Source organism: Ailuropoda melanoleuca, chromosome 7 (assembly GCF_002007445.2).
Source record: "Ailuropoda melanoleuca isolate Jingjing chromosome 7, ASM200744v2, whole genome shotgun sequence".
NCBI classification, from domain to species: Eukaryota; Metazoa; Chordata; class Mammalia; order Carnivora; family Ursidae; genus Ailuropoda; species Ailuropoda melanoleuca.
Genome location: NC_048224.1, coordinates 60,014,192 through 60,039,018, shown reverse-complemented (window position 1 = coordinate 60,039,018; position 24,827 = coordinate 60,014,192). Strand labels below are relative to the sequence as shown.

At 59.4% G+C, this 24,827-nt stretch overlaps 1 protein-coding gene across 9 annotated transcripts in view; it reads right to left on the bottom strand.

Moving 5' to 3' along the window:
- Nucleotides 1–18,382, bottom strand: part of GRIN1 (glutamate ionotropic receptor NMDA type subunit 1) — a 24,500-nt gene extending 6,118 nt beyond the window's left edge. For 4 of the 9 annotated variants that reach the window (XR_004626651.1, XM_034664865.1, XM_034664869.1 and 1 more), the window contains exons 1-16: nt 17,659–17,916; nt 15,029–15,163; nt 12,426–12,602; nt 10,328–10,390; nt 9,469–9,569; nt 5,338–5,459; nt 5,084–5,258; nt 3,637–3,781; nt 3,456–3,539; nt 1,548–1,689; nt 1,331–1,458; nt 937–1,101; nt 743–861; nt 513–625; nt 291–439; nt 32–189 (exon numbers count right to left, since the gene is read on the bottom strand). Coding sequence is in view for 8 of the 9 variants with exons in the window: in XM_034664865.1 (XP_034520756.1) it covers nt 32–189; nt 291–439; nt 513–625; nt 743–861; nt 937–1,101; nt 1,331–1,458; nt 1,548–1,689; nt 3,456–3,539; nt 3,637–3,781; nt 5,084–5,258; nt 5,338–5,459; nt 9,469–9,569; nt 10,328–10,390; nt 12,426–12,602; nt 15,029–15,163; nt 17,659–17,916 (2,234 nt within the window). In the remaining variant the exon portion in view is untranslated. Of the gene's footprint in view, nt 1–31; nt 190–290; nt 440–512; nt 626–742; nt 862–936; nt 1,102–1,330; nt 1,459–1,547; nt 1,690–3,455; nt 3,540–3,636; nt 3,782–5,083; nt 5,259–5,337; nt 5,460–9,468; nt 9,570–10,327; nt 10,391–12,425; nt 12,603–15,028; nt 15,164–17,658 lie in introns of all 9 variants that reach the window. The other 5 variants (XM_034664866.1, XM_034664872.1, XM_034664870.1 and 2 more) reach the window with 3 other exon arrangements.
- Between the last annotated feature and the right edge of the window lie 6,445 nt (nt 18,383–24,827).

The following is a 24,827-nucleotide window of genomic DNA, read 5'->3' as shown; positions in this document are numbered from 1 at the left end:
CTCCCCCCCACTTGCCCCGCCCCCCCCTCACTTGTCCCGCACGGCCTGGATGGCCTCCGCGGCGCTCTCGTAGTTGTGCTTCTCCATGTGCCGGTACATGGTGCTCAGCTCCACCTGCCGCCGGAAGTAGATGTCCACCGAGCTCTGCTTCACCGTGGCGTAGATGAACTTGTCGGAGGGATTCCTCAGCTGCGGGGTCAGAGCGTAGGGCTCGCGGCTGCTCCCGGGGCCCACCCGAGGCAGAGCTCCGCTGACCTCACGCCCCCGGCTCCCAGCCGGCCAGGCCTCACCCGTGGGTCGTTGATGCCGGTGATGCGCTCCTCCGGCCGGTCCAGCACCAGGAAGGCCGCCAGGTTGGCGGTGTAGGAGGCCACGATGATCATGGCGAAGCCGGCCCACACCATGCCCAGGATGCGCGCTGAGAAGCTCCGGGGGGCGCCTGCGAGCAGAGGACTGTCAGCTCCCGGCAGGCGGGAAGGGGCAGAGCGGGATGCGGCCCGGGCGCGGCTCACCTTCCCCGATACCCGAGTTGAGCAGGACGCCCCAGGAGAACCACATGGCCGAAGACAGGGTCAGCGCGTCTTCCTCCTCCTCTTCGCTGTTCACCTTGAACCGGCCGAAGGGGCTGCGGGGCGCAGAGGGCGGGCGGGAGAGGACGGGAGGGGCAGCCCCGCCCCGCCCCCGCGCCCGGCTCCGCGCCGCCCCCGCAGACGGAGGTGTCCGGCCCCCGGGCCGCGCTCACCTGAAACGGTCCAACAGGTACAGCATCACGGCCACCACATGCACCGACAACCCCACCAGCAGCCACAGCGTGCTCTGGAAGGGCTGCATGAACGAGTCCAGTGTGCTACGGGGGATCTCCTGCAGGTGGACAGGCTGTCAGCGCCGTCCGGGCTCACCTAGGACCCCACCCCAGCCCCTCGGGGCCCTGCGCACCTTCTTGACCAGAATAGTCAGGCCCTGGTACTTGAAGGGCTTGGAGAACTCGATGTACTGCGCACGCTCGTTGTTGATGGTCAGCGGCGCCACAATCATGTCCGCCTGCCCGCTGAGCAGCTCGCCCATCATCCCATTCCACTCCTTCTTATTGCTGTTGTTCACCTGCGTGGCGATACAGCCCGTGGGCGCGCGAACGCCGTCAGCCCCGCTGCGGCGACCCGGACCGGCCCCTGCCCTAGCTCAGCTCTTGGGTCCACCCACTCCAGGCCCCGCCCCAGTCCGTAGGCCCCGCCCCCCGAGCCCTCAGGCCCCGCCCACCCCAGGTCCGGTCCCTCGCCAGACTGCGTCCACCCGGACCCGTCCCTCGTGGCACCCAGCAATCCACGCGTACCCGCTCCTGAGTGCCGAACTTGCCGTCAGCCACCAGATGCACCTCGTAGGTGAAGTTCATGGTCCGCGCCAGCTTGATGAGCAGATCGACGCAGAAGCCATAGCAGCACTGAGGCACAGTGTGGCGAGCTAGTGGGGAGAGCAGGGGCCGTCGCCGCCGAGCTCCCGGCCCCTCCGCCCCGCCTCGCCCCGCTCCTGCGCCCCAGCCCCGCGCTCACGGCTGCCCGGCGACGTGTCGTTGGGCCCGGTGCAGATCACTTTCTTGACGGGGTCCCCATTGACGGTGAACTCCTCCTTGCATGTGCCATCGCTCAGCGTGGGCTTGACGTACACGAAAGGCTCCTGGTGGATCGTCACAATCTGGGGGGGCGGGGAGAAGACCCAGCCTGGACCACCCACCCTAAGCTCCCAGACTCCCCTGGAGGCCCTCCAAATCCCTGACGTCCCCCCACCTCCAGCCGCTGCCCTCTGCTCAGCTCCACATCTTCCCTGGCCATCGTCAGCAACATCTGCCTGTTGTGCCTGGGAGGGTCCCCAGACTACTCATGGCCTTCTGAAACACTGTCCCTTCCTCTTGGCCACTTGTCTTTGGGGTATTGCTTTATGCCTCACTCCCTCCATCAGAGCCTGCTGGAACGTCCAGTCTTCCCAGCACCGTCTCTGATTTCTCAGGGATGAAAAACTCCCTGTCCCAGCCCAGAGCATGCACCCTGCCCTCCACTGCCCACCATGAGGACAGGGGCGTGTCTGGCATCCACTCCAAGTCTGCACAGGGCCTGGGACACACAAGGATCACCCTTATCTGGTCACCTGGCCTCTCCTGGCCCTCAGTCTCCTCAGCAGTGAGCATTTGACCACCTAGCTTTGCTCCCCTCCTCTTTCCTCTGCGGTCGCTGTCCTCTCTCCCATAGCCTGCCTCTCAACCCAGGGCCCCCTCGAGGCTTGTGCTGGTGTTCTCTCTTCTCCCTGTCTTTCGCAGGCACAGAGCCTGGGTGTGGGGAGGGCGGACAGGGACACGGGGGGCTGAACCAAATGCAACACACTGACGAGGGCCCCGAGGAGGTGATGTTGGAGCTGGGCACGCAGAGTAGGCAGGGGTCGGTTTGACAGGGACCCTCTGCTGGCACGCTGGGGAGGGCAGGTCTGCAGGGGAGGGCCGACCAGAGTCTCAGCTGCAAGGGCAGCATTTTGACTTTTCCCCAGGGGGACTGGGAGCACCTGAGGGCTTATTGCTTTTTAAACTTTCATCATGTTTTTCTTTTTTTTAAAAAAAATGTTTTTCTCTTATACAAGCAATATGTTTGTGCCTTTAAAAAATCGACGAGCCAAACAAAACAAACAAACAAACAAACATACAAATGTTGTACAAAGCCGTCTGCATCTGGAGGCCTGGATGGGACCGTCTGGTCATCAGTGTTTGGGCTCTTACTTTCAGACTTTTCAATTCAAGGTATCAAACTGCTTTGGAAAAGCCCACCCTGCCTGTCGTGAAGGATGATGACCGTGAAGGAGGCATGAGCTCAAAGGAGCAAGGAAGGGAAATTTCGAGGGGAAAGGCCAGCAAAGGAGGGGCTCCCAGAGGCCCAGGGAGAGAGCCAAGGAGAGAACAGCCTGCTATGGGGAATGCCCAGCGGTGGGGGACGGGACCAAAAGGACGGTTTGACTCGGTCACGTCAGGAGGCTGTGAGACCGGGGGTGGCGTTGGCTAGGACTACCCAGAAGGGTGATGAGGGGTGTGGAAGTGGCATCTCAAGAACCAGGACTCAGGACGGAGAGTGCTGAGGCTGAGGTCCGCAGAATAACCACCTAGTGGTCCCTCTGTCCCCTATCAGCTCATCCCCCGGAGAGACCTGTCCCACACGGCTTCCCTAGGCTTCAGTGGAGTTGCATCAGGAGAGGCCCTGGAGAGAGCCCATGGGACTGGGGGCCGGCAGCTTCCTCTCATCCCTCCACCTGCTCGCCCTGCTTCCTCTGTGGTGCCAGGTGCAGGCTAGAGCAGCCAGGTGCTGGTCATTCCCCACTTCCTTCAGTCACTTTCATTGGCCTCCCTGTCCCCTCTCTGGGCCTGAGGAGCTGGATGGAGCGTCTGGGGTGTGGATGCTGACACAGGGTGGCGGGCTCCCCACCTTCAGCCTGGTGGACATCTGGTACCCTCGGGGCTTCTCTGTCTCTCCACCCGGCCAGATGATCTTCCTGTCGTTGGGGATGACCTGGGGGTGGGAGTATGAGATGGAGGGTGGCCACGCAGGGGTCTTGGCCCCAGGACCCTAAGGCCCCAGCCCCCACCCCCTCATGACCCCCACCTACATGGGTGCCATTGTAGATGCCCACTTGCACCAGCTTCCGGTTCTGTAGGTTCATGATGCTGTAGTTAGCGAACTTCCGGTCCCCATCCTCATTGAATTCCACGCGGCCTGTCACGCCGTCTGCATACTTGGAAGACATGAGCACTCTGCAGAGGGGAGTGTGGGCAGACTTATCAGACGCTCCCCCTCCCCCTGGCCTTCCGAGCCCGAGCGTCTGCTGCTGCCTCAATCCCAAGAAAGAAGATCAGGACGTCAGACCCTCATGCTAGGCATCTGGTGATGGTGTCCCGGCCTGCCAGCGCCAGACGGATAACACAGCTATGGCAGCCCGGCAGGTCCGGAGCACCAGACCCATCCGGGGCTTTCTGTGGGTTGGGACATCCCCTCCCAGCTGCCATCCTTGCTTAACAAGTGAGGAGGAGTAAGCCCAGGCAGGATGCACCAGCCTGCTCACCAGCAAGCGGGGGAGGTAGGGCTGAGGTCCTGTCTTGCTGTGTGGGCGCACTCATGTGTATGTGTGTACGGGGCCATATATGTGAGCACACGTAAGCTTTGTGTGGATGCACCCCTCTACACGTAGGCGTGGCACGTGTGTGTGTGTGCACACCACATGCCTCTCTGAGTCTGTGCACATATGCTGCGTAGACCTGCAGTTGTGTTTGTGCTCCTGTTGTGAGCACCATAACCGTGTTCTGCACATGCTACTCAGTGTTTACTATTTAGTGGGGGTGGGGGGGTCTGGTGACGGGCTGAGTGGCATAGTGTCCAGGGTGCTGTGAGTTAACTCCTGCCCCTTTGTGGCCATCCACTGGGGCATCTGGCCAACCCTGGCTCTCTACAGGCTTGGGTCCCATCCTTGGGGGCTTCTTTGTCTGATCTGCTGGGTTCTCTGTCCCCATCTGCAGCAAGTGCCTCCTCCCAAGGGTTGTCAACTACCCTGTGTAGCTGGAGTGGGTCTCAGGGTTGGCTGCAGTGTTAAAAGGTGGGGTCAGGAGCAGTGGAGGCAGCCACGACTTCACTGGCATTTGAAGCTTTAATGTCAGTGTTGGCAATGAGGTGGGTGATTAGCACAGTGGAGATGGAGGTGGTGGTGGTGGGAGAGAGATAGGGGAAAGAGGAGGGAAGTCGGGGAGATGACTGCATCTGTAGGATGGCAGCAGCAGGCTGCCCTGGACCACCTGCTGAAGAGGACTACTCCCATCTCCTGTGAGGCCCCACCCACCTCTAGAAGACAGCCCCGCGCACCTCTAGAAGGGTGCCCCACCCATCTCTAGATAGTCCCCCCCACCTCTGGAGGATAGTCCCCGCCCACCTCTGGATAGTCCCCGCCCACCTCTGAAGGATAGTCCCCGCCCACCTCTAGAAGAGAGCCCGCCCACCTCTGGAGGCTAGTCCCCTCCCACCTCTAGAAGGGAGCCCGCCCACTCCTAGAAGAGAACCCCGCCTACCTCTTGAAGAGCGGCCCTGTCTTCCAGATGTTGGTGTTGCCCACGCAGCCCCGGGGAGGGTCGGTGATGTTCTCTTTCTCCAGGAGTTCGTGCACTGCCTGGGCCACCACGCCCACGGCGTCGCTGATGTGGGCTGACTCGTTCTTGCCATTGATGAGCTGCAGTCCGATGATGCCTGGGGCGAGTGTGGTGGGCTTAGAGTCCGTGGGGAACCCCTGCCCACCGGGAGGCGCCCGGAGAGACCCAGCACTCACCGTCCGGGGCGTAGCGCAGAGCGTTCCCTGAGATCTCGCGCTCCCCCACCAGCCACACATACCCGGAGCCCGTCATGTTCAGCATCGCGGCTGCGCGGTACACGGTGGCGGCGTCGTCCTCGCTGTGGGGCAGAGGGGGCTGACGGGCCAGGACAGTAGCCTTTCCCCGCCGGACCACGGCTGCTCCCAGTCCCAGTTCGCAGGTCCTCCTCTGGAGCCTGGGCCTGCTGCCCTCTGTCCCCCAGCCCTGCCCTCCCCTGGAAAGAGGCCTGGGGACACTGCAGAGGTGACAGGCCCAGCAACACCGCTACCTCCAGCCCTTTCTGGGTCCAGTGATGGTGCAGAGGGACCAGTACCAGCCTGCATCGCCAGCCCACACGTGGGCCAGGAGGACCCTCCCCCTCTCCCTGCTACAGAGGTGAGGGGAGGGTGTGGAGGGTAGGGATGGGGTAATGGGGCCCGGACCCCCAGAGCTTCCAGCCTCTCCTGCTGGCCTCCTGCCTTGGCGAGTAGGGTCAGGGTGCTCCCGGCGGTAAGGGGTCATTGTTGATTGCTCACTTGCTCACCAGGTGCCAGGCACTGCTCTGAGCGCTTTACACAGACTCTCGCATTTAATTATCATGGTATCCCTATGCCGCAGACATCAGTACTATCCCTGTGGCAGGAGGGGAAACCAAGGCACCCAACGCACACAAGTAATGCTGATCGGCAGACTTCGGTCTGTGTGTGGACAGTCACCGCAGGGCCATGCTCCTGCCAACCTCCCGGACAAGCCGTACCCGCTCTGGTTCTCCACAGCCACACACGCAAGATGAGGGGCCGGGGACGCTCCAGGTTGGTCAGATGCTGGTGGGACCCAGTGCCTGGGAACTGCCCTCTGCACTGCAGAGGAAGCCGCTGGAGAGAGACCAGAGCCGAGAGCCGCTGCTCCAGCTCTTCAGGCTGTCCAGCAGCTGTGCGTGTCCTGCCGCCCAGGGCTGGGGTGGTGGCAGGACGCAGTGCAGGGCCTTGGCTTGGAGGCGCGTGTGATCCTGAGCTCTCGGGGTGTCCTTACAGGTGAGCCCTTTGCACCTGGTCCCCTAGGGCTCTCCTCGTCAGGACAAGGACCCTGGGCCTGGTGGGGCTATGGGGGCCACTGGGGGTCCTCCCCCTGCTCCCACCTTCCCTTCTCTGCCAGCCTGGACCTGGCCCCCGAGGGGCCTAGACCACAGCTGGCATTTTGCTAATGCAGGGTACAGAGGGGCTGGACAGACTGTCGGGGTGTTGGGTTATTTTCACAATGACTGAGTCTGGAAACCGAGGTGACTCTAGACTCCCTAAGGGGTCTGCCCCCAATTTTCTCAAGGATTAGCCAATGAGGAAATGTAGACCTTCAGTGTCTGCTCTACATGACACGCTCCTGTCAGATGGAAGCCACACCCAGAGAGGGGCCCCGTGGTGGGCAGCACCACACCCATGACAAAGGAGAGCCTCCAGCCAGGATTGCCCGGCAAAGCCAGCACACGCCTGGAGGGGCCCAGGCTGCCCGCAGGAGCTGGCAGAGAAGCCCGTCTGTGTGACAAGATTCAGGTCCGGGACGTTTGGCTGAGGGGACAGGGTGCACGCCTGTGCTTGTCTGCATGAATCGTGATCACTAGTAAAAAGTTGTAGGCAAAATCCTGATCAACCCGTCAAACTGTTTTAGGGAAGTAATCGGTTCCAGAAAAGGCAATCTCCGGAAGATGAAAATGGACTTTGAGAAACGACCCCCCTGCACTCCGGGGAAAATTGCTCAAAAACTAAGATTGGTTTCAGGAGGCTCTGCACAAAATGCTCCCACAGGCCCTCGCGACGGAGGAGCCCGCATGTGAGGCGGAAGTGCCAGGTGTGTGCCGCCCCCTGGCCTCCCTGGCTCCTGGGGACCTGGGTGAGCTGGGCGGCCGGTGGCCCTCCGTCATGGAACTCGGGCGTCTCTGTGCCCAGGAGCCCAGGTGCGAGGGGAGGGGTCCCTTCCAGTCTTCACAGTCCCGGGAGGGGCCTTGTGTGGATGCGAGAGGGCCCTGGGGGCCGCGTGGTTGGTAGGGATGCTCTGCCTTTGTTGCGGTGTGTGTGCACGCGTGGGGTAGGTGCACGCATGCGGTGTGTGCGTGCATGACTACATGCGTGCCCTGTGCGTGTTGGCATGGAGCACATGCATGTGCGGTGCGTGTGCACGTGTATATAGGCGTGCACATGTCTGTATAGTGTGTGCGGTGTATGTGGGGTCCCGCCTGCATGTGCATGTGCGTGTGAATGTCTTGTGTGCATGTATGTACGGTACAGTGTGTGCATGTGTGCACTGTACGGTGCGTGCATACATATGGTGCGTGTCTACAGGATACGTGTGTGATGCGTGCTTGTATGTGCGCACGTGGCATATGTTGTATATGGCATGTACATGGCATTTGCACGTGTGTGTGATGTGCACGTGAGCACGCGTGCATGTGGTGCACACGTGGTTTGTGTGCATGTCGGCATGTGTGCATGGCGTGTGCAGCTGTCAGATGTGACCACATCGCCTGCCCTGAGCTGACCTTCTCCTGAGACACACCTGCGAAACCTGTCTTTGAGCCGGGGGGGCTGGCAACACAGGCCAAGCCCCTCCCAGCCCGCGCTCGGGGGGTGGGGGCTCAGGGTGCGGTGTGGGACCTCACTGAGCACAGGATAAATGGTGGAGACCCCTCTGCTGGGACCTGGGTGTGGTGGGCTTCTGTGGATGGCTTCTGGCCTGTGTCCTGTGGCCACTCTGGTGACAAGGTGAGGGCTGAGCGGGTCTAGTTTGCTGTGACCTCATCCTTTGTAAAAGTGCCCAACAGTTGAACATCTGTTTTGGCATACTGAGTTCCTTGGGTTGCTCTGTGCTGGTTGAAGGGGCCTTCCGGTTGTTAGCTGACTGTCCGTTTGTCCATCTGTCTGTCTACTTGTCCACCCACCCACCCACCCGTTCTTTGATCCTACCACATCCACTGAACCTCTCTCAAGCCCCACGATGAATGAGGGGGAGTATAAACAAATCGGGAAATCAAACGGGAGGATCTGGTGGGGCTTGCCTCGGGAGGGATGGGGCAGCCCCCTGACCTCGCCTGGGCCCGTCCTTAACCCTTTCTCCTGGAGCCCTCTCCGCAGCGCCCACGGTTGGATGGTTGGTGTGAAACCAGTTAGCCACCATAAGACAGGGGCAGAGGGGCATTAGCTCCCAGCTGCTGCGGAAAGCGCAGGGCTCCCCGCCTCCCCGCCCAAGGAGCCTTGGTTAGCCCCACCCTCCCCAGCACCAGGAGGTGGGGCACCTGGCTCTGTGTCAGGGGTTTGTTGACTGAATGTCCAAATGGACACCTGCCCTGCAACTCAGAGTACGGCTTCCTCTCTGTAGTCTGCCGGCCAGCAGCATTTGGGGAACACTCCTCTGGGCAGGGTGACCCCTGTTGTCTTTCTCCACTCTGCTGGAGCCCAGCAGTGCTTCTAGGAAAGGGCAGACTGGGGTGTGTCCATGTAGGCCCTCTTGGCTGTGCCATGGGGCAGGGCTCTTCGTTTTCCTAGTCCAGGGGGGCTGGACTTTCCCTTCCCAGGGGAATGTAGCCATTTGCAGATAGTGTGTGTGCAGCCGTGTGCTGGGGGTCTCATTTCCGAGGTCAAGGTGGAGGTCCTGGCTGGCAGCAACCTGGTTTCCACAGGTCCCTGACTAGTTCCCTTCTCCTCCTGCCCATTCCAACTGCTCCAATCCTTCTGTCCTAGGACTCTGGCTCGCTCCCTGCTGTGGCCTTCTCCCCTGGTACCCACATGTCCCTTCCCTGGGCTTCTTCCCTGAGCCCGGCTCCCAGAGTCCTGGGTCACATCTATCCCCTTGGGCCATGTTTGCCTTCCTGAGGGCAGGGACTTCTCCATCTCCCATGTCAGAGCAAGCAGCAACAGGTGACTGGAAGGAGAAAGGAGGGACAGGTAGAGGATGTTGCATAGGCCAAGTCTCCGGGTGCACGTGGCGGGGGTGGGAGGGGTGTGGGGGGGTCTCCTCGGCAATGGCATTTTGGAAGCTGAAACTCAGCGTCAGCCCCACAGAGCCCCTGGCCCAGGTGCAGGCCTGGGTGAGGTTGGGGGAGGGGCCCAGCCCAGACTCACCTGGCAGAGAGGATGATTACCCGGGCCTCCAGCTCCCGTGCCTCCATCAGCAGGGCCGTCACATTCTTGGTCCCCGGGTCGAACTGCAGCACCTTCTCAGCCTACGGTGTGAGCGAGAGTGTCAGCACACAGCTGGGGCAGGGGCTGGAGCGCCTCAGGGGCAAGAGTCGGGCTGCAGCTGCTAGGAGCCCAGAGGCAGCTTAGCTAGGGCCACCGCGGCCTGCATCTGCCACCTGCACTGTGCACCTGCCTGCCTGGCTCCTGCCTGGCCTGGCCTGGCCTCGCTTGCTGTCCTTTCTTCAGCCTGCTCGCTCTCCTGCGCTCGCTCCATCTCTCTCCTGTCCTCACTTTTGCACTGAGCATGCAAGCTGAAGTGGGCCGAGACTCAGAAGGATGCGTGCAGCGGACAGGAAACAGAAAAGAGTTTTGGAATGCAACCGGGAGCAGAGATAGGGCCGACTTTTCCAAAACCACGGGAGATCCTCTCAGGCCTGACCCTGCAGGCCCCTGCAGGAGCGGCTGGACCGACAGGGGCAGGCGGGCAGCTGGGTGGGCGGGCTCCCTCCTGGGTTCCTCGAGGAAACCCTGGGGGTCCCAGAGATTCGCATGCACTTCCCGGAGAGCAGCTCCTCCTGCGGCCGGCCGTGCCTGCTTCTCGGTGCAGGCCAAGGCTGAGGCCACCGTGGGCGGCCCGCTCCTGCCCTCTCCTGCCTGCAGCTGCCTGCCTCATGACCTCACTCTCCTCAAGGCTCAGGCCTGCGGCTCAGCACAGCTGGGCCGACAGCAGCCCTAGTGGCCGAGGCACTGGAGGCCAGGGCTCCCTAGTCGGTGGGTGGCGTGCACGTCCATGCATATATACCTTGGGTCCGCGCTTGTTGTCATAGGACAGTTGGTCGAGGTTTTCATAGTTCCTTTTTTTACTCTGATGAATAATGTGCACAGAGAAAATATGCAGACACAGAAGAAGATTATAAACGGTTGAAAATGACGGCGCGAAAGCAACCACACCACCTCCTCGGCACGTCTGCAGACGGGCACGTACCTGGAGCTCGCAAACACCGAGGCCCGCGCGGGGCTGGGGGCCAGGGCAGTGCGGGGGACAAGGGGACACGGGGGCCACTGGGGCTCCCGGCCACGGAGCTGTGCTCTTGGAAAAGGTCACACTTGGGAGAAAGGGCGGCCCTGTCTGTGTCCATACCAAACGTGTCCCTTTGGGGTCCCACCTGCCTCCCCCACCCCTGCCATGCACCTGCTATGTGGTCCCAGTGGTGCCCGCCCCACCCCAGGCAGTCCTGAAAGGGGGGTGAGTAGCCCCTCCCTCATGCTCTGTCCCCTCTGTCCCTCCCCTCCTGGCATCCTCCCCTCTGTCTCCCCTAGAGGCCCTGGCGCCTGTTCTCACTGATGGGTGTATGCACACCCGTCTGCCCACGTGTGCACTGGACAGTGAGCGTGACAGGATTGTGCGCGTGTGCACGGACGTGTGCCCACGGGGGTGGTGTGCGTCTGCGGGCATCTGTGTGAAACTGTTCGTCTACACAAGCTTTTTGGTGGGGAAATGAGGGCCAGTGCCATCTGCGCACTTGTGTGTGTGCGTGTGTGTGTGAGTTGGTGGGGTGAGTGTGTCCATGGGCTACAGGCCTGTGTGCGTGTCCAGGTACGGTCTCAGGCTGTGGTGGGAGATGTGAAGTGTGAGAGGATTGTCTTGGGAATGCCCACATGTCCCTGTGAGCAGGGGTGCACGTGGGTGGGTGTGTGGGGACATGGCCGGTAAGTGTGTGTGTGCGGCCACTGGTGGGCATGCCAGGAGGTGACCAGCCTGCCAGGCGCTGGCAGAAGCTGTCTTGGGAGGAGTGGGGCCCACGGCGCTGGTAGGCAGCCCTCCCTCTCACACTCAGCCGGTCTCCCACAGCAGGACCCCCCAGGACCCTCTGAGTCTGCCTTCTGGCTTCCCCCACCCCAGCCGGTGCCCTCTACTCCCTTCAGGGGCCTATGAGGGGCCTGGGGTTGACACTAAGTTGGTTGAAGCCAGCTCTGAATTCACAGACAAAACATGCTCCCCGCCACCCCCTTGGTCTGGCCTCCCAGGGCCCGCCCCAGCCTAGGCCTCCCTCCCTCTCTGCGCGGCTTGGCCTCCATCCTAACTCAGGGGCCATGGCACAGGTCTTGAGCGCTCGGGGCTCTGGGCTGGGTGAAGGCGGGACCCTGGGCCTCCTCAAGCTGGCAGTGGGGGTAGGCAAGGAAGGGGATGGGGGTCACCTGGACCCCCAGAAATTGCCACTCTGCTCTCTCTGCAACCCCACAGAGTGGGGGCCAGGCTGGGGCTGTTGGTCACTGTGCCTAGAGCCAGGAGGGTAATTGGTCTCTTGGAGGACTTCAGAGCTCAGCCCCCTGGTAGGAGTGAGGAGGGGACAGCCTCGGGGCCTGGGCTCAATGGGGGGAGCGGGAGGCCTGAAGGGGGCAGAGCCCAGGAAGAGGGGAGGGGGTGGCAGATGTCCGTGGATGAGCTTTGGTGAGGACAATGGGCAGCTGAGAGGGGGAGGGCGGCAGGGGAGGCGAGGTCCTGGAATCCAGGGAGGGAGGGTTCAGGGTCCNCTGCGGGGGGCCAGGGGGCGGAACTGCACGGGTCTGGGTGGGGGCGCGGGGGCCGGGGGCGGGCCTTGAAGCCCCGTGAGGAGGAGGGCGCTGCGGTGGGCGGGGCGGGGTGTTTGCGGAGCTCCAGGTGGTCCTGCCCTCGCCCCGCAGGGACTGACACGAAGGAGATTTCGACTAATGGCAAAGCGAGTGAAATGAGCCGAGAACAGGCTGGGGCGGGCGCTCGCCAGACGTAGTGGTGCTGACCATGCACGATGGAAAGAAAGGGTGTGCACACACGGGCCACAGACACAGCGGCGGCAGCGCGCCGGCTCCGGCTCCTCGGCTCCTGCTCCGGCTCCCCCCGCCCGCGGCCCGGGCCTCACCTTGGACTCGCGCTCCTCCAGCAGCGTCTCCAGGCGCTTCTGCGCGGCCCTGCCCTCGTGGTCGTCGCTGACCAAGAGGATGACGTGGTTCCAGCTGTAGACACGCATCATCTCGAACCACACACTGGACTGGTGCGAGTAGGGCGGCACCGTGCGAAGGAAGCTCAGGTGTATGCTCTGCGGAGACACGGGAGGGCTGAGGGGCCTCGCCGGGCGGCGTTCGCCCAGGCTGCCCTCCACACCCCGGGGACCCTGCTTCCGCCCAGCTCTACCCTCACACCACTGGGTGACCTGCCAGAGCCAGGAGCCCCACTCCCACTGCCGTCTCCCACTGCTGGCTTCTCCCCCCACCCCACGCCATCCAATCGGAGAAACAGAAGCTGGGGGTTTGCCCAGCAGCACCCTGACCGGCATTAGTTAGGTCTCTGGAACTGTCCCTGAGATGAGCTCCCCTACTCCCCTGGCTGCCAGCCCCTGCGGCAGCCTCTCAAATATCCCTACTGGGGCTCCGCGGGGCTCCTTCCCAAATTCACAAAACCCTAGCGTGTGCCGAAAGCCTTTATTTGGGGCTAAATACTTCTTGTCTTCAAGTCTACAGGTGATTGCTTGCTGACCCTGCCTTACTTCTGTGTGTGTGCCTATAATTGCCAGGATGGGGCACGACAGGACAGGAGTGTGCGGCGGGCTCTGCCCTCCTCAGCCTCGCTCCTCCACGTCTACCCAGGGAACACTAGCCCCTGCTGATCTCGTGGTCCTCAGAGATGTGCACACCATTTTCCCACCTGCTCCCTCTTTGTGGCCCGGGGGGCAGCGCCTTGGAACCACAGTGCAAGAATGCCCTTTTGCCTCTGGCCCTCATCCGCTTGCCAACGCGGCTGCAAGGGGGTTGTATTTGGGGTCGTGGACTGGCTCTGACCCGGGCCTTCCCAGTCCGTGTGTCGGGCACAGATTGGCAGTGGGTTGGGACCATGAGTGGGGCCAGGGCCGAGTTGTGAGGTTCGGTCATTAGGTTTGACCTCACGCTGGACCAGGGAGTTGGGCCACAATCTGAAGCTGGGCCGGGGTTCTGCCCTGGGAAGATGGCGCCTCCTCCCAGCCGCTTTTCTGGGTAGAGCACAGCTCCTCCCTTCTGCGTAGGAGGGGACTGGTGCCAGAGAGCTAAGGAGGATGGAGGGCACAGGAAAGGATCCCCCACTTCTCTGCAGCGGAGGGCTAAGTGCATCTGAACAGTCTGTGTGTCTCAGCTACACACGGGGGCTCCCGGAGCCTCAGGAAAGGGCTGCTGCTCCAGCCTCCAACTGGCTTCCTCCCTTGGGGGCCTCCTGGAGACACTTTGGGTCTGGCCTCACTTTCCCCTCACCTCTGACTCCCCAGACCCCCCTGGCCCTGGCCGGGATGACCTCTGTGCCTTAGGCAGCTTTATCTAGAACTTTATCTAGCCTCCTCGTGGTTCTTGGCATCCCCTGCTGACAAGTCCTCCCAGAATCATGGGCAGACGCTGTGGGAGAGCTGTGTGACCTAGAACGAGTTCCCCACCTCTACGGGATACCAACTCGGTGACCTCTTGGCTCTTCCAGCGGCCGCTCCAGGATTGGATGGCTCCAGGCAGACCCCTATTCCCCACCCAGGGACCACAAAGGTCCTATATGCTGCTGAGTAGTGGTGCTTGCAGCCCCAGGGCCTGCACACGCCAGACTAGCCTCTCCTGCCATGAGCTGCCTCCTCTGTTACCCTGCACACAAGCGGACATCTTTTACACCTGTGCCCTGCAGCGGGAAGGACCGGGACCCACAACCTCATGGCTGCCTGGTGCACCCCTTCCAGGCTTTTCCTCCCCTGGCAGCGACCCCTCCAGCTCTCCAAAATCCACCCGTCTGTCCCTCTCCCGGCCTGCGGGGACGTCTGCCGCTTCCGAGAGCTTGTTTTTGGTGCCTGTCACCTGCCAGAATGAGTGTACGTGTGTGTGTCGGCCTGAGTATAAGTGCATGAGTGTGCCTGTGAGTGTGTGTGATGCAGCATGAGTGTGTGGGACGGTGAACACGTTAGTGTATGTGAGTATGAGTGTGTATGGTGTGAGTGTGCATGTGTGAGAGCATGGTTAAGCGCCACTGAGTGTTCATGGGAATGCGTTTGTGTGTGCATGTGAACATGGTGTGAAGGTATTGTAAGAGTGTGCGTGGTGTGAGTGTGCATGTGAGTGTGCAATGTGTGAATGTGTGTAAGAACACCTGAGTGTTCATGGGAATGTGTTTGTGTGTGCACGTGAACTTGGTGTGAATGTATGGGTTTGTATCTGTGAATCTGTGTGAGTCTGAGTTTGCGTGCTAGGAGAATGTGTATCGGTGTGTATGTGTGTGTGTGTCAGTCTGTGTGTGTGAGGCTCTGTGTGTGGGTTTGAGTGTGTGAACATGCATGAATGCATGAGCTCATGTCTCACCCTGCTGCCCCTTGAGCCCAGAGCCCACTGTCTGAGCACCTCAGTGCCTCCGCCCTCCTCCCTCTCCCCAAGGCAGCTGCCAGTGGCCCTGGGCTGCAGGACTCAGCCACTGGGTCTGAACACAGGAACAGAGCCAGCTGGGTCCCCATTGAGTGGTCAGGCTTACCTTGTCTGAGTAGATGGACATGCGGGTGGTCAGCCCCAGGACGGGGATACGGTAGAAGCCGGCTGTGTAGGAGACGGGGGTGGGAGTGAAGTGGTCGTTGGGGGTAGGTGGGTGGCTAACTAGGATGGCGTAGACCTGTGGACACAGGGGACAAGGTCAGCACAAGTCGGGGTGAGGGTGGGATGGGCGCTGCCCTGGAGCTGGCTGCCCAGGAGCAGCAGAGGCTGAACTCAGCAGGCCAGGGGCGGGGAGATCCAGGGGCACCATTTGTGCACACATGCAGCCCAAGGGGTGCACACCCCCAGGCAAGGGGACAAGACCCTAGAACCACCCTCAGACTATAAAACAATTGAAGGGGTGAGTCAGAGGCAGAGCAGGACTCCAGGGGGCAGACAGGACACACAGGGAAGTGACGGACCCCTCCCCTGCGCTTCCCCTGCCTGGGGCCTCCCTTCCCCCCTTGCACTGGAGGGGCACTCCTGGGGTGGGTATGGAGACCCTGAAAGGGAGGGCAAGGACTGTTCCTGTGATGTCCCAGGAGGTACACATCACCCCCAGCACAGGCTGGTGAGAGTCGTTGGTCCAGCATCATGCTGACAAGCACACCATGCCACCCACTGTCCCTCCTCTTGGGTGCAGAGGCCAGTGTTCCAGAAACTGAGAGCTGATCTAGAATGTCTGCATCTTATACTGCAGTTGGAGCTCTATCGGCAGGGGCCAGGCGAGGAGTCCCTGGAGCCTTAGCGCTTTGCAGGTGTCTTCCAGGGGCCGGCTGAGCTCAGCCTAGTTTGAACAAGACCCAGTCCTGACTTTGAGCAGACCACACCCTCCCTCAAGGAAAGGAAGGGAGGTGGGGGGGGGGAGGTGCAGCCTACCTTCCTGCCCAGACCATGGCCCCTGCAGGCAGGTCTGAAGCCAGTGGCTCAGTCCTCCAAGGCAGGGAAAAAGTGGTGGCAGGGAGCAGATGGCTGAGCATTTCCCTGCCACCCTCACATTAGAAGGACCTGTGTCTGTTCCAACTCCGCCTTCCACTCTCTGAGCCACAGGGCCCACCTCCTCCTGCACGTGGGGTGGCGGGGGGGCAAGCTCCGGCCCCACACTGTGGGGGTGATGGCGGCCGTGCTGGCACAGCCCTTGCCCATAGGGTGTGCTCAGTTAGAGGCAGCTGCTGCCGTCACCTTCGCTCCTGGCACTGGCTGCTGTCCGGGGGAACAACGCTCACAGAGAGCGTAACTGTGCGTTTGGGGGGGGGTCCCCAGAAAGAGCCCTACTGGACTCTCTAACTCCACTTCTTCACGTCTCTCCCTCATCCCAGATGGGACATGTGACCTCAGCTGCTGGCCACAGAGGCTTCACCCAGTCCTATCTCTAGTGCTTGGGGCTGGGAGCGTGCAGGTGGCTCGTGAGGCGGGGAGGGGGGATTTCTGGGCAAAGCACAGCCCCAGCCTCTGCAGTTGGAGCTGTTTGGACTGTCTATTCCCCCCCCCGGCCCTCACCTCCAGTCTGCACCCAAAAGTGTCCGGTCTGTGTCCGCATGAGTGACCATGCAGGTGTTCACAAGAACGTGCTGGAATATGCATGTGTATAAATGTATGCCCCAACATGCCCATATGTGTGGGTGCATGTGTGTGCATGATGGAGCCCATGTGTGTAAGCACATGCGTTGCATGTGCACCTGGGTGTGCCAAGCTCTGCATGTCCGTGTGTGTGCGTGAGCGTGTAACGCTGATGTGCATGAGTGTGTGCTAACGTAAGTCTAGGTATCTCTACACAAACACAGATGTGAATGTGTGCTTGCGTGAGTGTGCCTCTCCACTGATGTCCACAGATGTGGTGTCTGTCAGGTGAGCAGGGATGAGCATCATTTGGCCCAGTGTCGGCCCTGACTCTTACATAAAGCACTGCATTGCAGTGATCCCGTGGGTTCATTGGAATTCAGCAAGCAGCACTGCACAGGGGCGGACAGCTCTGACAGGCAAAATCCTAGGAGTCCTGTCCTCCCCCGCAGCTCTGGCTGTCAGCGGCTCCCACGCTGGGCCCTGACACCTCCCACACGCACAGTTCCCGTTCCCACCCTCCGGAAAACCCTGCTTCAACACCTGGGCCATTTCCCATCTCAGACAAACCCAAGGATGGGGGAAGGGGAGGGAGGAGGGGAAGGAGGTCTAGAAGCAGAGACAAAGATGGCCCCAGGCCCCATCCTGTTTAAAGACCTGCGCATAGTGTGGGCTTGTGGCTGGAACAGCACCTCTGCCCATAAGCCCAGGATACCCACCCCTCACTGACACAGTGATGAAGCAAACCACGAAATGCTTGCCACGCGTCTGCACACATCGGTCAGGTCCTAGAACCCTGGAACCTCGAGACGACTGACCAGGGTGGCCGGTGACCAGTGTGGGGGAGAGAGATGTGGCAAGATGGGGAACTGGTGTTTGGCTGCTAGTGAGACCAGCCCTTTCCAGAGTCAGCCAGCTCGCTTAGGGGTCCTCTCTTAAGAGAGCTAGGAAAGGGTGGGATGAAACTGAGACAGTAGGAGGGATGGAGGGTGGAGGAGGGAGGATGGTGGGGAGGCGGTGGGGGAAGGGCAAGAGCTGCGAAGCGAGAGAGCCGTGGTGGGGGGGGGTGGGCACCTGGCTGGAAATGAGGTCCTCGCACACCGACAGGGCCATCTGGATGGCGTTGGGCTTGTGGGTGACGGAGGTGGCATTGAGTTGGATCTTCCAGGAGCCATGCCGCTTGTTGGCCTGGTTCACGGCCTCACGGAACATCTGCTCGTGCTTCCGCGTGCTCAGCACAGCTCCGATGTTGACGATCTTGGGGTCGCAGGCGGCGCGGGCAAAGGAGCAGGAGAAAAGCAGGGCGAGTGTCAGCAGGCGCATGGTGCTCATGGGCTCCGGGCAGAGCCCTAGCTCTGGGCAGCGCGAATACGGGGCCCTCGGCGCATCCCCAGCGGGGTGTCCCGGCCGTCCTGCGTGCGCCCGATCCCGCGGGCTGGGGGCGCCACGTCTTCCCCTGGAGCCGTGGTCCCCGGACGTCTGCGGGAGGGAAGAAGGCACCCGAGCCCTCGGCCGGCGGGCGCTGAGCTGGGCACGCGTGGGTCCCACGCTGGGCTGGAGCGGCTGGCGCTGTCTGCGGTGCTGAAGCGGGTCCCGGCGCTGCTCCAGGCGCCCGGCGCCGCCGAGAGGACGCCGCAACCGCGGCTCCTCCGCGGGCTTCGCTGGTCCTGGTCCCGACGCTGCGGCGACCGCGACAGCTGCGGAGCCGCGAGTGGGGCCAGCGTCTCCTGCCCCTCCCGCCGCCCCCGCTTCCCAACACGGAGGGGCGCCTCCCGCGCCAGAGTGTGCGCCTGCGTTGGTGCGAGCATTTATCAGAGCACGCGGGGGGGGGGGCGGGNAGTGTGCGTGTGCGCGCGGGTGTGTGGAGGGGTCGCTGGGACAGTAACCTGCAGGGAGATGAGTTTAGATTGGTTAGAGGGGTTCGTGTCACTGCGGCAGCCTTGCGTGTCTTTTAACATGACCAAATGTGTCCTGCCAGTTTGTGTGTGTGTGTGTACGCGCACGAGTCCTCACCCATAGTCAACGGTATTTCGGGGCCTGACTCTGCTGGCTGGAGACCTAGGGGTGTGGAGAGGCCCTAAGCCGTGTCTCTGGGGGAGGGACAGTGGGGCTCCCCTCTCCAAAAGGCTCAAAAATGGGGGAGACACCCCATCTGCCTGGCCATGTGACTTGGACTCCCCCGAGAGGGTGGAGAAGAATAGAAAGGGTGGCAGCGGTTGCCCCCATGTTGGCTGGATCTTTCAGGAGAGTCTGGGGGTCTGGACCCAAATCAGTTATGGAGAAGCTAAGGCCAGAGGGAGTTGTGTTTGTAGCGGATGGGACCAAGGTTAGGCATCAGAAAGCACCTGCTCTGGTGAGGTGTGTGCCGGGATACACATCCCGTATTTTCTGCTTCTACTCTTCCTCTCCTAATTCACTCCCAGCCCTCACTCCTCCTGCCCCTTTCCAGAGCCTCCCTTGTCCCTCTCACCCTCAGGATCCTAATTCTTTGTCCCCACACCCCTGGAGAGTGCTTCACTTCCCTAACTCAAAGGATGGCTGAAGCTCCGCCCCATGCAAGTGACATCATTGTTTCCAATAGCAACTGAGGATTCTGCAAACCCAACTGCAAAAGCCCCTGGTAGAGATGAAGCAGGGCCGTCCCCACACCTAAGTGATGTTTGGAGCAGCGGAGAGAGGAGAAGCCACTCCCTTCCCCCTTGGGGTCCCACTCCCTGTCTACCTGCAGTTCTCACCACTAGGCTGATCCCCCCACCCCACCCACCAGAGTCAAACACAGACACCAAGGGACGTCCCTGGTTCTGAGAGACAGGGGCTTGGCTCTTGGCATGCTCCCTTTCTCAACCTCTTCTCTCTTAATGTAAGGGAATCATTGCTGGGGGGCTAACCTACCCACAGCCTGCTGCAGGCCCCCACCTCTCTCTGCTCCAGGATGGAGGTCCACAGTGGAAGGAACCCCAGTCACAGACACGCTGACTCCCCCATGGGCTCTCCGAAAGATATATCACGGGGTGCTTGGGAGCCCAGAGGCAGCCCCACCTCCACGGGGTCTGTGGCCAGACTCCAAACTTCTGTGGCCTGTAGCCTGTGGCCTGTGGCGGGTCAGAGCTTGGAGGCTGTGTGGGTTGGCAGCCAGCAGGGCAACCAGCTCTGGTGTGGCCCAGACAGCTCCAGGACACTTCAGGGAGGAAGGAATTCAGCAGGGGGCTGCAGCCAGAAAGCCTGGCCCCTCCCATCTACCCCCCTCTGCCAGTTGGGAGCTGGAGCGGCCTCTGCTAGCACTGGAGAGGCAGTTTCTAAATATTCAGAAATCCGCGAGCTAGTTTTCACACAGCTGGGAGCTTGAAGCTGGCTATGGCGGAAGCAGTTACACCAGGGAAACCGTCAAACCCTGCAAACTCAGCATGAGATCCCCGCATACCACCACCTCCCCCAGGCTGCCGATGCTCATGCTTTTGTCTCCAGCCTCTCGCACGGGCTCCAAACGTTCAGGGATGGGGTGGAGGCTGTGACTGCCCCCCAGACCTCAGCCCCCTCCCATAAGTGAGTCCCCTCCTGGGTTCTGCCCTCCATTTTACTTTGTGGGTTTCTCCCATCAAGGGGGGGGGTTGCTTTCCCCTGCTGGGAAAGAGAGCCTGGGCCTTGCTTTCCCCTGCTATGACAGATGGACCTGCCTGGACTTGGATCCCTCTGAATCCTCTTGAGCCAAATTCTGTAGGGAGGACTCAGGGGCCTGGGGTGGTGCTGCTGGCCTGGGTGGAGAGTCCCGGGTCTGCCCCAGGCCTCCCCCTGGGAAGGTGCTCCTGGGAAGGGAGCTGCTCCCCCCTCCCCCAACGATGCTCCAGAAGGGGCTGTCAGTCACAGGCACAGCCCTCCTAAGCCTCAGTTGATGGGCAGACTGGCCAAGGGGTGGCAGACCACTCAGGGTTCTTCTCTGGGATTTTGGCTGGATCAGAAACTGGGACAAGAACCCATTTCTACATCCTCTCGGAGGTGGCTCCCTGAGAATGCGGGCCCAAGAGCCACTTGTGGACACATTCTGCCCAGAAGAAACCAGTTTGAGAGGAGGCAGCTGCCCACAAGGGAGGAGTGCGCACAAGCTTTGCAGGCCCTTTGCCCGTGGCCGGTCCGGGGTGCAGAGGACGGCCTGCATCTGGTGTTCCCTGCTGTGAAGGCCTGCCTCCAGATTAGGACTGGGGAAATGGGGCTGGCTGTCAGACATGGACTGGGTGGAGTCAGGCTCTCTGCCCCTGATGTGGGGAGGCCCAAGGACTCTCACAGAGTCCTGCTTCAGACACCAATGATGCTAGCTTGCTTGCTCTCATGCTGATTTCTGCCCTCACACCTTGATCTGCCTGGTTCTACTGCCCGCCTCCAGCACCACAAGGTCCCGCCTATGCCTGTTCTTGTCCTCTCTGTCTTGCCAAGTCCCACTGTCCCCAAAGGCCATCTTCCCAACATCACGATGTCCCCTGTAGACCCCACTGTGGACAAGCGGAGCATTTAGTTCACTCAACAGACATTTGCTGAGCCCCTGCTGTGTTCTGGGCACTGCTCCAAGTGCTAGCGTGCAGCAGGGGGAGACTTAGACAGGGACCTTAGGCCATGCAGGGCAGCGTTCGATACTCCAGAGGAGGAGAAATCGGAATAGGAGGGAGAGAGCGATGGTGCCATGTGCTGGTTTTCACATGTCTGTGATCTCTCTGATATGCATCCCTTCAAGGGGGCCCAATGCCTCTGCCCTTGGATATGGGCTGGACTTGGTGACTTTTGTACTGAATGGAATGTGGCGGAAGTGATGGTGTGTGACGTCCAAGGGGAGGGTTAGAAAGGACAGCTTCCATCTGGCACTGTCTGTCTCGGGTCATCTGCTCTGGGGCAAGCAGCCGACTGCCATGCTTTCAGGACATTCACCAGCCCTGCTGGGAGATGCCAGTGTGGAGAGGAGCCCCATGCCAGGAGCCTCCTGCCAACGGCCAGTACTGACTCAGAGACTCCAGAGGCCCTCCAGCCCCAGCCGAGCCTTCAGATGACCATGGTCCTGGCTAACATCTTGATTGCCACATCACGGGAGACCTTGAGCCTGAACTACCCTGCCAAGCTGCTCGAGAATTCCTGACCACAGAAACCGTGAGGGACGAGGAATGTTTATTGTAGTTTAAACACTGAGTTTTGGGGTAATGTGTTATGCAGCAACAGATGACTGACTAGTCAGTACAGGTTGCTAGTTTAGGGTATTCCTCCCCTAAAAGATGTCTGAGAAGACATCTGAATGAAACGAGAAAGCAGGCCAGGCAAATATCTGAGGAAAGAGTGTTCCCAGAATAGGAAATGGCAAATGCAAAGGCCCTGGGGTGGAAATGTGGCATGGAGCAGAGTGAGTGGGAGGAGGACGGTTGGGGGGGGGGAAGCCAGAGATGTGATTGGCCAGATCCTGGGGCACTGAGTAGACCATGAGGAAGGCTTCAGCCTTATTTTAAGTGAGATGAGAAGCCATTGGAGAGATTAGATCAGGAGAGTAACACAGTCCAATGTACTCCAAAGCTTCGTGGAGCAGCAAGCGACCAGCCAGTACTCGACGGGGATCACCGCGTGCCGGCAAGAGCCGCCAGGTGACAGACATGGAATGAGGAGGCGGAGGGGCCATGAATCACTCTCAGGTTTTCGTCCATGGCGGCACTGCTGACTGAGAATGGAAAGGGGCAGGTCCGTAGGTCTTTGGAAGCAGGAATCAAGGTTTTATTTGACAGAGAGAGAGACAGCCAACGGGAGAGGGAACACAAGCAGGGGGAGTGGGAGAGGAAGAAGCAGGCTCATAGCAGAGGAGCTCAATGGGGGGCTCGATCCCAGAACTCTGGGATCATGTCCTGAGCCGAAGGCAGACGCCTAATGATTGAGCCACCCAGGTGCCCCTGTGTTTTAATTTTCGTTCAGTTAGACATATTTTTCCATTCTAATTTCCCTCATGATTTCTCCTTTGACTTATTGGTTATGCGGGACTCTTATTTAATTTTCAAATTTTGGATATTTTCCAGATATATTTGTGCTGTTGATTTTGGCTGTAATTTCAGTATGGTCAGAGAACACACACTGACACTTGTTTTCTGGTCCATGATATGGCTTTTCTTGGTGAATGTTCTATACAGACTAGTGGAAATTGTGTCTTCTAGATTGTTTTCTATGGGGAGTGAGTGTTCTAATAAATGTAAGTGTTTCTCCCTGTGGTTCTGATTAGATCTCCTGGGGACTCGTGACAGTGAGTCTTTTCACATGCTTGCTGGCCTTACCTATGTTTTCTTTGGAGAAGTGTCTTTTCACGTCTGTTGCCCGTTTGAATTGGGTTTATATCTTCTTAGTATTGAGCTCTAGGGGCTCTTCATACATTCTGGATGAAAGTCTTGTATTAGATGCATGTTTTGCAAATATTTTCTCCAAGTCTCTTGTGTTTTCATTTTCTTAGCATTGTCTCCAAAGGGCAGGAGTTTTAAAAGTTTTGATGATGTATAAGGGCGCCTGAGCGGCTCAGTCGGTGAAGCGTCTGCCTTCGGCTCAGGTCATGATCCCGGGGTCCCGGGATCGAGCTCCACGTCGGGCTCCCTGGGGAGTCTGCTTCTCCCTCTGCCCCTCCCTCTGTTGGTGCTCTCTCTCAGGTGAATGAACATGGTCTTAAGAAAAGTTTTGATGAGGGGCGCCTGGGTGGCACAGCGGTTAAGTGTCTGCCTTCGGCTCAGGGCGTGATCTTGGCGTTATGGGATCGAGCCCCACATCAGGCTCCTCCGCTGGGAGCCTGCTTCTTCCTCTCCCACTCCCCCTGCTTGTGTTCCCTCTCTCGCTGGCTGTCTCTATCTCTGTCAAATAAATAAATAAAATCTTNAAAAAAAGCCAGGGGCGCCTGGGCGGCACAGTGGTTAAGCGTCTGCCTTCGGCTCAGGGCGTGATCCCGGCGTTATGGGATCGAGCCCCACATCAGGCTCCTCCGCTGGGAGCCTGCTTCTTCCTCTCCCACTCCCCCTGCTTGTGTTCCCTCTCTCGCTGGCTGTCTCTATCTCTGTCAAATAAATAAATAAAATCTTTAAAAAAATTTAAAAAAAAAGTTTTGATGAAGTCCAGTTATCAAAGGTTTAGCTCTTACATTTAGGTCTATGATACCTTTTGAGTTAAATTTTTTTGTATGGTATGAGGAAAAATCTAAATTTATCCATTTGTATGTGAATATCCGATTGGCCCAGCACCTCTTGTTGACAAAAACGCTCCTTTCCCCTTGAACTGCCTGTCCACCTCTAGAACATCAGTTGGCCCGGGCTGCCTGGGTGGCTCCGTCAGTTGAGCGTCTGGCTCTTGGTTTCAGCTCGGGTCTGATCTCAGGGTCGTGCGGTGGAGTCCCTCATCTGGCTCCACACTCAGCGGGAGTCTGCTTGAGATTCTCTCTCCTTCTCCCTCTGCCCCCCCACCCCACTCTCTCGCTCTCTCTCAAATAAACAAATAAATGTGTTTTTAAAAAGAAAATCCACTGGCCTGAAAGGTTATTTCTAGAACCTCAGGTCTGGTGCATTGGTGTGTGTGTTCATGCCGCGACCACACTGTCTCGATTACACGGCTTTGCACTAAGTTTTGAAATCAACTAGTGTGAGGCTTCTAACTTCATTCTTTCCAAAGTTTGTTTTGGCTGTTCTGGGTCCTTTGTATTCACATACGAATTTTAAGGTCAACGTGTCAGTTTCTGCTAAGATCTGATAGAGATTGCACTGGATTTGGAGATTAATTTCTGGAGAGGTGCTAGCTTCACAGCCCTGAGTACCCGTGTACTTTCAGCAATGCTTCGTACATTTCATGCACAGGTCCTGCAGTTATTTTGTTAAATTGGTTACTAAATATTTTAGTCTCTTCATGCAATTATGAATGGAATTGTTTTCTTAATTTCATTTCTGGTCTAATCCATGGCTAATATGTAGAAATAAAGTTGACTTTTGAGTATGGATCTTTCCAAACTCGTTTTTTCATTCAGCGGGCTTTGTTGCTGTCCTTAGCACTTTCTGCAGGGCTGTGCTGGGTATTAATGACGTTTTCCTTCTTCCTTTCCAGTCTGGATGCCTTTCGTTTCTTTTCTTGCCTGAGTGAGCTACACAGAACCCGCTCGCTTGTTCCCAGTTTTACAGGCGGAGCCTTGGTCTTTCACCGTCAGCTACGATGCTAGCTGTAGGGTTCGGCGGGTGGAGGAAGTGCGCTTCTGTCCCTCATTTGCT